Source organism: Phyllobates terribilis, unplaced genomic scaffold, assembly GCF_046119375.1.
Source record: "Phyllobates terribilis strain yellow unplaced genomic scaffold, ASM4611937v1 Scaffold_2__4_contigs__length_985480577, whole genome shotgun sequence".
In the NCBI taxonomy this organism is placed as follows: domain Eukaryota; kingdom Metazoa; phylum Chordata; class Amphibia; order Anura; family Dendrobatidae; genus Phyllobates; species Phyllobates terribilis.
In genome coordinates, this window is record NW_027362762.1 from 715,413,919 (window position 1) to 715,426,490 (window position 12,572).

At 38.6% G+C, this 12,572-nt stretch overlaps 1 protein-coding gene across 2 annotated transcripts in view; it reads left to right on the top strand.

The window, feature by feature from the left end:
- TAFA3 (TAFA chemokine like family member 3) overlaps positions 1-12,572 on the top strand; it is a 593,704-nt gene that overhangs the window by 226,317 nt on the left and 354,815 nt on the right. For both annotated transcript variants that reach the window (XM_073667175.1, XM_073667174.1), the window contains one exon: positions 604-719. In XM_073667175.1, the coding sequence (XP_073523276.1) occupies positions 605-719 (115 nt within the window). In that variant the 5' untranslated portion in view covers position 604. The remainder of the gene's footprint in view (positions 1-603; positions 720-12,572) is intronic.

A 12,572-nucleotide genomic window follows, 5' to 3' on the forward strand; every position in this document is an offset into this window, starting at 1 on the left:
AGAGGGAAACGCTTCAGGACACATTGGCATTTTTTGTCCTGAAACGTCTTTTTAGTCATTTCCTGAGCACTTGTTCATCATTTTTCACTGCCTGCATCTTTTTTAAATCATTTTTACATTGTATTTGGGTTGATTTTTGTGCTCACTTTTTCCAGTCATTTTTTTTTTCACATTTCAGCAATGAGGAAACACTTAGCCTGTTTTGAAGTGAAAAAGTTGGGAAAACACTCAAAAAGATGCCTGGATATTTTCTGGGAGTCTTTTCTTTGACTTTTTTTTGTTAAGTATCGAGCATCTTCAATGATTAAAATAACCAGTGACTGAGGAATGGTGGGCCTCTTCCTTTAGCTGCTTGGCTTATTTTGAAATGTGAAGAGATTAAAAAAAAACCTTAAAAGCCTGAAAATAAGTAATTTTAAAGTATAAATCCAGGTGTTCATTCCTTTGCGCACTTTGTGAAGCAGCTTTCGGATCGGACATGTCTGGAAAAGACTTTGTGTGCACATACCCTAATTCCAATCTTAGCACAGGCAATTTTAAGATGTGTTATTATTAAGTATGATTAAATTGGCATATAATAATACATTATTATTTTTGTTTCAGAATGGGTAAAAGAGAGATACAAAGCTTCATCAGATGGGTATTGATTCTCACCCTCTGCCTTTTAACCCTATGGGGACGTATAGCCGCTGCATCTACACACCACAGAATCCATTCAGGTATGTACAATGCACTTGTCATTTTCTGGTGGAGGCTTATGTTTCATTGCTATCAATGCATGCCATATGTTTGTGGAATCTACTGTATGTATTTTTTTTCCTCTTCATGCAGCTTCCACCCTCTTGGTGTGTTCTACAGGATTTGTGAGCCATTCTGGGTGATCATTTGAGTAGTTATGATGATATATGTAAGACTCTATTTCCATGCATCACAAGTTTGTTTTAAGTCTCTTCCCATAGTTTAAAGGAAAAATATTTACTATACTGTTTTTAAAAATTAAAACCAGATAGTGAAACGTATTTTTTTTCTAACCTGTTAGTTTCAGATTTTTTCATCTGATTTGTTTTAATCTACTTTCTGTAAATGATTTTGGTGGCAGATATCTTGACTTCACCTAAGCTTCTGCTTTTAAATGGTTAACATCTAAAAAATGTCTATTAGTTTTGTAATTTACAGTAGGAAAAAATTGTATCCAGCTTGTTGAGCAAAATATTAGAACAATATATCTGAATTAAAAGACAAACACTGAAACTGCAACTGTATATAATGAGGGGACTATGTACAGAAATCTCTCCATTCACCTATGAAGATGGCAGTACTTACGCCAACAAAATCGTTGTACTGCTGATGACAAGGGCTACAAAAAAACAACATGCAAATAGTTCTCTAATTATAAGGTAACCCTGAGCACTGGTGACTACCATTTTGGCTAAGGCCAATTCCCATGTAGACAGTTCCCAGGATGTGTTGTGTAGCTAGGGGGATAGATCTTCGTCTGTCAATCAATCAAACAGATGTTCCATTTTGGCTAGGCTCAACTAGAGTATGGACTTTACACACTTGGGTTGAGCTCCTAAATTAGATTCTATTCCGCTACCTACCCGATCCCTGCAGGTCGTTACTTTCTGGTTTAATATTAACACACCAGAAATAGCTAGAAATGGGCTCTCAGTCATATTTTGGGTGAGTCTGGTCCCCGCTGATTTGCTGAGTGGGTAAAGTGGGCGATAATGACATGGCAAAAGTCAAAATAAGGGTATGTGTGGGATCTATGAGGGTGAATATTTTTTTAGTAATTTTTTTTAAACCAGCCTTTGAAAGTATGCCTCCCTTTATAAAAAAAAAAATAATCCAAGGCAGAGGCTTGCACTATGATCATTTTTCTAGCTTAGTTATCTATATCTATCTATAGCATCACTTATCGGCTGTGGTTCATGCTGTCTCCTAGATTTACATGTCTAGTGCTTTACAATTATATTATATTCTACAGCACTGGAGACTTAAAGAGGTTGTCCACTACTTTTACATTGATGGCCTATCCTTAGGATAAGCCATCAACGTCTGATCGGCTGGGGTTCGGTATCCAGCACCCATGTCGATCAGCTGTTATCAGAGGCGATGGCCACCAGCAGGAAGTACTTATTTGCTGAGCCTAGCCATCTACTTGTAGTGGCTGCCGCAGGGTATTACACATCTGCTTCCTATTGATTTCAATAGGAAGCCGATGTGCAGAACCCCGCGGCAGCCACTTCAAGTAGACGGCCAAGCTCGGCAAGTAAGTACTTCCGGCCATCAGCCGCCGCCACCACCATAACAGCTGGTAGGCGGGGATGCCAAGTGTTGGAGCCCAGTCAATCAGATATTAATGACCTATTCTAAGGTTAGGCCATCAATGTAAAAGTAGTGAACAACCTTTCTAAACCTAGGAAACAGCAAGCACCATGCAGATGTGTTGCTATGGAGGGCAGTTTTATTAATGCAAAGGACTATTATTCACACGCTATTATTCACACGCTTATTTTAGAAAATGTTTTTCTAAATAACTAGTCATCTTTAAGTCTTTCTTTTCTGTTCTTTAACTATACATTGAAAGTGTACTTGCTTGCTCTTAGTAGACATAGAACAGCAGAAGTGTACATATCTTAGATTAACAAGTGAAGGTTATGAAGACCACCCCATGTTCTGTACTCTATAATTTAATTCAGCTACCTTCATAAACCATCTGACAATTTCTTACAGGGCTCTGCACTCTAGCATTCAATATACCTAAAATGGTCATTTTTCTACAAACCTGAAGTGGTTGCATCATTAGCTGAGATGGACCAGTCACTATAAGTCATACTTTCATGTCATTTTCAGTGAAATAATCGCTTACCTATAAATGTGGCATGCCCTTTTTTATTCTTTGAACCAACTGCTGATCATCTCTTACTGTGAAAATGTTAAGTAGATATTGACTGAAGTAAAACAGTAGGAGAAATTGGTGTAAAATTGGCAATGATTAAAAAAGAAATACATTTCACAGAATTGTATGAATTTCACTTTCTTAATAGTCTAGAAAATTCAATAAATGACATTGAAGCTCAAGGTCTTAAATGTCTAACAAGGGCATTTATTTTTTTCTTAAAAACTTATAACCCTCCCATTCCCTAGAATACTAACCGACATCATTTTTGGCATTTATTTGGGCTATCCCAGGTAAACCACTAGCCATAAGCTCTAATAAAGGATTTTCCTGTTCTTTAAATTTCATGGCCATGGTGGGTCATGAATTTTAGATTGCTGGGGTCAGAATCTCAGCACCCCAACTAAGCCATCAATTTGAAGGCATATGGACATTCTAGAGGATGAATCTTCATGATGCTAATTATCTGCAGCTGTAAAAACTTCCCCTTCTATGCACAGTCATGTTATGTTATGCACCATGGCCAAAGAAAATTAAGATCTCTGAAGATAGAATTGTAACTTTGAGATTATTGATATTGTTCAACAATTTTGATTCTCAAGTCCTCAGACAGTTCTCTTCTCCTCTTTCTGTTCTTCATGCTTAGTATGGCACACACAGACACACAATGCAAATTTTGAGTCAACTTCTACCCGTTTTATCTGGTTGCAGGTGTGATTTTCAAATTGTCCACTCCTGTTACTTCTCACGAATGAGTAACACATGCTTGAAACAAAGTTGTTTACCCAAATTATGGAAAGGTGCCAACAATTTTGTCCGGCCCATTTTGGGGGTTTTGTGTGAAATTATGTCCAATTTGCCTTATTTAGTTGTTCCAATACACACAAAGGAAATAAACATGTGTATAACAAAAAGTATAATTGTAATTGCAATAATTGGCTGTGAGAAATACTTCATTTTCTGGAACAATTTCAAGGGTGCCAACACTTTCGACCATGATTTTATAATATGCAGTTATTCTTTTTAGTTGCTGCCATGTAAAACTAATTACATTGGTCTTTGGTAGACCAACAAGAAAAATATACAGTAAGGATCTTTTTTTTTAACATCTAGTTGGTTGATAGTGGATGCTAGACACTTTGTTATGCTTGGTTCAAGAACTGATCTAACATGATAAAGTCAGAAGCATGCTGGTTCAGTGGTTAGCACTGTCTCCTTTTAGTTCTGGGGTTTGGGGTTTGAATTTGACCAAGGTTAACATCTGCAAAAGGTTTGGTTGTTCTCCTGCGATTGTGTGGCTTTCCTCAATATTTCTATTCCTTTATTACTAGGATGCTAATTATCTCTATTGTGTCGGTGTGTTAAGATAACAAAAAATGTGATTGTGATCATTAAATGATTATCTCTGTACAGCCCTGCAGAATATGCTGATGATAATAGATAATTGGGAAATAAATAGTTACTTTCTTGGTTTCTCTAAAGTAAAAAAAAAAACAACAAAAAATAATAATACTACTAAAGAGCACCAAGAGATATAACCAGTATCATGTCTCAACCCATCAACATCAGCAATAGGCACAACCCAATGCATCAGTTTCATGTTCCATTAATCCTAGCTTTCTGCATTGCTTTATTATATTTGTGTTAACACTTAATACTATTTAATGGGTTTGCTTAGCTAAAACTGTAGAAAGTAAAGTCAGGATGGATCATTCACTCACCAATATAGTTATATGCACAATGTACACACGCAATTGTCATATTCTGTCCTATACTGCTGTAACACATAAAAGTGGGACAACTTCACCACTGTGTGCATTATACTTTTCTTAGTGTGAAGGTATAGAGAATAGTAAATGGCTCAGACTTGTTGGACATTTTCTCTACCCCATACCATGCATCTTGCTTGAGCTGAAAATAAACCCACCCCATTTAATGTGAAGCTTTCCATCATGACATCCCTTGTGAAACGCTGTGCTAAGGTCTACTAGGCAGAATTCATAAAGATAAAAAACTTACTGATATAAAACCTGATCAAGGTTTTCACATATTCAGGCTTCAGAAATGTAAACAAATTTCCAGATTTGCTGTTCAGAGAAACTGATTAATGGATCCATGCATGAGTTTTATTCCAAGGGCCTTGCTAGCTGTTGTCAATAATTCTACAGGTGCTTCTCACAAACTTAGAATATCATCAAAAAGTTAATTTATTTCAGTTCTTCAATGCAAAAAGTGAAACTCATGTATTATATAGAGTCATTACAGAGTGATCTATTTCAATCAAGTGTTTATTTCTGTTAATGTTGATGATTATGGCTTACAGCCTATGAAAACACAAAAGTCATTTTCTCAGTAAATTAGAATAATTAACAAAAAACACCTGCAAAGGCTTCCTAAGCTTTTAAAAAGGTCCCTTAGTCTGTTTCAGTAGGCTCCACAATCATGGGGAAGACTGCTGACTTGACAGATGTCCAGAAGCTAGTCATTGACACACTCCACAGGGAGGGTAAGACACAAAAGGTCATTTGTAAAGAAGCTGGCTGTTCACAGAGTGCTGTATCCAAGCATAAAAAGTATGATAGTAAAATGTGCACAAGCAATCAGGATAACTGCAGCCTTGAAAGGATTGTTAAGAAAAGGCCATTCAAAAATGTGGGGGAGATTCATGAGGAGTGGACAGCTGCTGGAGTCATTGAATCAAGAGCCACCACACACAGACGTATCCAGGACATGAGCTACAAGTGTCGCATTCCGTGTGTCAAGCCACTCATGTCCAATAGACAACGCCAGAAGCGTCTTACCTGGGCCAAGGAGAAAAAGACCTGGACTGTTGCTTAGTGGTCCAAGGTGTTGTATTCAGATGAAAGTAAATTTTGCATTTCATTATTTCATGCAATAAAATGCAATTTAATTATTTAAAAATCATGCAATGTGATTTTCTGTTTTTTACCATGGGGAAGACTGCTGACTTGACAGATGTCCAGATGGCAGTCATTGACACACTGGGTAAATGCAAAGTAAATTTTGCATTTAATTTGGAAATCAAGGTTCCTGAGTCTGGAGGAAGAGCGAAGAGGCACACAATCTAAGCTGCTTGAGGTCTAGTGTGAAGTTTCCACAATCGGTGATGGTTTGGGGAGCCATGTCATGTGCTGGTGTAGGTCCACTGTGTTTTATCAAGACCAAAGTCAGCGCAGCCGTCTACCAGGAAATTTTAGAACACTTCATGCTTCCCTCTGCAGACAAGCTTTCTGGAGATGGAAATTTCATTCTCCAGCACGACTTGGCACCTGTCCACACTACTAAAAGTACCAATGCCTGGTTTACAAACAACAGTATCACTGTGCTTGATTGGCCAGCAAACTCACCTGACCTTAACCCCATAGAGAATCTATGGGGTATTGTCAAGAGGAAGATGAGAGACACCAGACCCAACAATGTAGACGAGCTGAAGGCTGCTATCAAAGCAACCTGGGCTTCCATAGCACCTCAGCAGTGCCACAGGCAGATCGCCTCCATGCCACGTCGCATTGATGCAGTAATTGATGCAAAAGGAGCCCCGACCAAGTATTGAGTACTGAACATACATTTCAGTAGGCCAACATTTCGGATTTTGTTTTATTGCCTGTAAGTCATAATCATCAACATTAACAGAAATAAACACATGAAATGGATCACTCTGTTTGAAATGACTCAATATAATATATGAGTTTCACTTTTTGTATTGAAGAACTGAAATAAATGAACTTTTTGATGATATTCTAATTTTGTGAGAAGCACCTGTATATTCCCTTCCACACTCAGATCTTAACCATCAAGGCGACCAGAGTAATGAATGAGAATTTTTTATTGCTTTCATTTATATATATATATATATATATATATATATATATATATATATATAAATTTCTATGTTGCATATATCTATCAATATAAATAATTTATCCTTCAATTGTTTTCCAATGCCATAATAGTTTTTAATCTGACATATTTCTTGAACAATTGATCTCTGCATTTGTTATTCTTTGGTCCAACTATGAAATCAGTTTCAACTATTTTGTCCAAAGCAAAAATAAGTATATTTAATGCAGGAGAGAGACAATATTTGGGTCATGTATCCTGAAGGTTCTATTTTCCAGATGTTTTATTTCTTCTGTGCAGCAGGATGATTCTACGTGAGCACAAAATTTAGCATAGCATTTTATATAAGTGTTTTGTAACCTCCAGCTGCTATATCCTTATTGTCTTCCAGGTGCCATCTCCCTCGTTACTCTCTTTTTTATTGGCAGCCTCTGTGCTGCATAGAATAACTACAGGTAACCACCGCTCTTGTGTTGTGCGTAGACAGTGTGGTCACTAATATTGGAAGCCTTTGGCATCTGTAGAGAAGCAATCCTTGCCGATGAGATCATTAAGAGAACATGTACAGCAGCATGTAGCAAGGCATTTTATTGTTCTTTTTTGACAGAAAAAGTGATTTGGTGTGATGCATTTATACAAACTGTCAAAGCTAAAATGAGGAGAGTTAATTGGAATTCTCAGCAAATTAGAGCAAAATAATGTGACTTGATGGTGGGTCACAAACTCATTAGCTACGAGAAAGTAACCTTTTAGCAACATCAACATGATAGTAGTCACAACAGAAGAAACGGTAAGATGAAATTCTTATTTAAGAATATTAGTAAGATTGATACTTGTGTCCATAGCTCAGTATATTCCAAGATAAGGGGTACCAAATGATCACACGATTGTGTGATGCTTTATACGAGGTTCTTTATTAGCGATAAGCGGACCCGTGAATGTTCTGGTTCATCGGATTTGACCAAACTTTAGTACACAGCTTAGTTCTTCTCGAATTTGAACCCGAACCCCATATAAGTCAATGTGGACCCAAACTTTGGTGCTGTAAAATGGTCATAGTAAGCGCTAGGGGGTAGTCAAAGGAAGCAGAGTACCCCCACAGAGAGTGTCCATCTCTCTCTCTGTGCAGCACAGTTCTCCCGGAGATCCAAACACTAAAACAGACTTCTAGGAGAAATCCATGTTTGGAGTTCAGCACCAGACACTAGGTGTCCAAACTTTACCGTTCGGGTTCACTCATCTCTAATGGCTATGCTATACGTGGCTATTTCTTTCCACCCAGGGGTTGTTACATGCATTGCAGCCTATAGCATTTTGTATTAAATGGAATATGTCACCATTTTTTGCTCCCTCATCTGAGAGCAGAATAATGTAGGAATAGAAAACCTAAATCCAATGATGTACCACTTATTTTATTGGGTGCAGCAGTTGTGACACAATCAGAGCTCTTACATTAACATGTAGCAGAGATTAGAGAGCTGAGCATTCCCACACCACAGTTTTCTGTGTACATTTTCTACAGACAGTGAGCTGCTAATCACATGGGGGAGCATGGTCAAATTAGGTCTCATTGCGCTACTATAGCTGCTGTAGTCCCATCAGTGATAACATCCTGGGGATAAAACCTACATTATAAGTAAACAACAGCACACAGCTTGATAAGTGACACATCACTGAATTCAGTGTTTTAACCCTTAACTCATGCTGTCTTTAGATTACATAGCAAAATCCTGTGACTGATTTCCTTTAAAGGAAACCTTTCAAGCCCCAAAGCACTTTTCACCTATAGATATAGGGTAAATCTACAGTGTAATAATATTAAAATCATTACAATTAGGTTGCTTTAGGCTGTGTTCACATGTATGAAAAATTCATCTGAGTTTCCTACAAAAAAATTCAGATGATTTTTTTTCCCTCAGAAGTTATTAAATATGTACAAGACTAAATACAGTTTCCTATATTAAATAATTAAAATGTTTTCGTGATGCTACACAGTGGCTCCATATGGAATCTGATTTTTTTGGTGCACCCATAGGCTTGAATGGATGACTCATCCACTAAAACACTTGTCCATTCTGTAATTTTCTTCACACACAAATTCGGTCTGTGAAAATAATCGCTCATCCACACTGCTCCATTGATTAACAATTGTATTAGTGCTGTCCATGTGCTATCCCTTTTAACACGGACAGCACTCAGACCAAAAATATGATCCTGTGAACCCAGACTTACTGGAGCAGGGAGAAAATTAAGTTATATCCTCTCTGCAGCTGCTCACTTCCAGTAATAGGAGCAGAACTGGGGGCGGCTACAATTATTACTCACTATGATTGACAACCAGCTCAGCATCGTGTCTGCAAGGGAGCGATTACAATTTAATGCTGCATGCCTGCATATTAACCCTATATCTGCAGGTAAATACAGCTTCTGGACATGACAGGTTCCCTTTAAATTTGCATTATGAGAAATTTGAGTCCTTGACAAAATGTGTGGAAAGTCAATGGTGCATGTACAATATATATATATATATATATATATATATATATATATATACTAATACGATATATACTGTATATAAAGATATGAATATATTCAGCCAAGCAGTGTCCAGTTTTAGTCCAATGAACATATATATATATATATATATATATATATATATGTATATATATGTATGTAGATATTTATCTATCTATCATCTATCTATCTTTCTATAAATAAATAATTAAATAAATAAATAAAAAAGACATATAGCACAACCTTAAGCAGATTTTGGGTGCAATACTTCCTGAGTAATGGAGTTATCCATCGCAAAATATATAAATGGAAAAAATCAGGCAGCACTCCAGTTCAAGAAAAAATTGTGGACTTTAGTCCAGCACCAAGTGGTGCAACGTTTCGATCTCACAACACGGTCTTTGTCAAGCACCTTGACAAAGACCGTGTTGTGAGGTCGAAACGTTGCACCACTTGGTGCTGGATTAAAGTCCACAATTTTTTCTTGAACTGGAGTGCTGCCTGATTTTTTCCATTTATATATATACACTGCTCAAAAAAATAAAGGGAACACTCTTATAACACATCACATCCTAGATCTGAATGAATGAAATATTCTCATTGAATACTTTGTTCTGTACAAAGTTGAATGTGCTGACAACAAAATCACTCAAAAATCATCAATGGAAATCAAATTTATTAACCAATGGAGGCCTGGATTTGGAGTCACCCCCAAAATTAAAAAGGAAAAACACACTACAGGCTGATCCAACTTTGATGTAATGTCCTTAAAACAAGTCAAAATGAGGCTAAGTATTGTGTGTGGCCTCCATATGTCTATATGACCTCCCTACAATGTCTGGGCATGCTCCTCATGAGGTTGCGGATGGCCTCCAGTGGGATCTCCTCCCAGACCTGGACTAATGCATCCGCCAACTCCTGGACAGTCTGTGGTGCAACGTGACGTTGGTGGATGGAGCAAGACATGATGTCCCAGATGGGCTCAATCGGATTCAAGTCTGGGGAACAGGTGGGCCAGTCCATAGCTTCAATGCCTTCATCTTGCAAGAACTGCTGACACACTCCAGCCACATGAGGTCTGGCATTGTCCTGTATTAGGAGAAACCCAGGGCCAACCGCACCAGCATATGGTCTCACAGGGGGTAGAAGGACCTCATCTCGGTACCTAATGGCAGTCAGGCTACCTCTGGCGAGCACAAGGAGGTCTGTGCGGCCCTCCAAAGAAATGCCACAGAACACCAGGATTGGCATAGTCACCACTGGCGCCCTGTACTCTTCACAGATGAAAGCAGGTTCACACTGAGCGCATGTGACAGACGTGACAGTCTGGAGACGCCGTGGAGAGCGATCTGCTGCCTCCAACATCCTTCAGCATGACCGTTTTGGCAGTGGGTCAGTAATGGTGTGGAGTGGCATTCCTTTGGAGGCCCACACAGCCCTCCATGTGCTCGCCAGAGGTAGCCTGACTGCCATTAGGTAGCGAGATGAGATCCTCAAACCCCTTGTGAGACCATATGCTGGTGCGGTTGGCCCTGTGTTTCTCCTAATGCAGGACAATGCCAGACCTCATGTGGCTGGAGTGTGTCAACAGTACTTGCAAGATGAAGGCATTGAAGCTATGGACTGGCCCGCCTGTTCCCCTGACCTGAATCCGATTGAGCCCATCTGGGACATCATGTCTTGCTCCATCCACCAACGTCACGTTGCACCACAGACTGTCCAGGAGTTGGCGGATGCTTTAGTCCAGGTCTGGGAGGAGATCCTACAGGAGACCATCCGCAACCTCATGAGGAGCATGCCCAGGCATTGTAGGGAGGTCATACCGGCACGTGGAGGCCACACACAATACTGAGCCTCATTTTGACTTGCTTTAAGGACTTTACATCAAAGTTGGATCAGCCTGTAGTGTGTTATATATATATAGCTATATCTATATACATAGATATAAGGTATAATATAGATAGAATAGATAGATACATATGGGATATAAGATAGATAGATAGATAGATAGATAGATAGATAGATAGATAGATAGATAGATACATGTTCATTGTAATAAAACTGGACACTGCTTGGCTGAATATTTTTTTGCATACATTGAGTTAGCGGTTATTACTGTTGCTTTGCAGAACTTGGATTCAGGCCACGGACCCACTATCAGTATTTGGTCAGTATTTGGTCAGTATTATTTCTCAGGAGTGGGAGCCAAAACCAGGAGTTGGTGATAAATGCAGAATTGGTGATTTGTTTTTATTATACCTTTTCTCTGATTGTTCCACTCCTGGTTTTGGCTCCAAATCCTGAGAAATACTGACTGAATACTGACCAAATACTGATAGTGGGGTCGTGGCCTAAGGATTTAAATTTGACCAAAGGAAAATCTCCGTGGATTTTGTATGTTCCACCTATGTTTGCACAGGATTATTCCAGTTTCTCTTGATCTCACCTATGCTATTAAATAACATACTGATAAATTAATAAGCTTGCTACAACATTAGCTCCAATGCAGGGGCGGACATATCATTGGTGCAACCTGTGTAGCCGCACAGTGGCCCAAGAGGTGAGAGGGCCCACGTCTATGACCAAAGCAGATGAAATTGTGCTTTTTGATGAGCTATTAGACTTCATAGGGTCCATATACTGTTCTTGCTCAGGGGACCTTTCAGTCTGTATCCACCAGTGTTCCAATGTGTGGGTATGTCTGAAATAAAGAAACTGGATCGTGAGCTCCATTGGGTAACTGGGGCTAAATAATCTACAATGGTGCAGAATATGTTATATATATATTAGAGAAATGGGAAATCGATGCATTTATGGCTAATGTGAAGAAAAGAGCTGCAGATACTAACAAATTTACAAGAAGAATCCTTTAACGAGCAAGATTGTCTACAAGTTGTTACAGAACATATCATTGTTCTTGTTAGATGATACTTTCCCTTTAAGCTGCATAAAACACTTCTGCAGAAAATCAAGAACACGAGGCATATATTATACAGCAGCTCTCATTCAGCGTACTGCCGCAGTGTATCAGGAGGAACAACTCTCACAGCCAGAAAAGCGAGCTTAATATCAATAAAAGCATCATACATCGTCTACTATATTGGTTCCAATATTGTCAGCAGTGCTTTGCTGAATCGCTGCAGACTTATTTGTCTTTCGAGTTGTACATACAAAAGTCAATGAAAATGTGATTTGCAAACGCCCTTCTGGTTTTTAGAACATTTCATTTCTAACTCCAGAGAGGAATTGAAAAGCAGACTTAGCATAATGTTGGTATTCTGTGAAGCACATC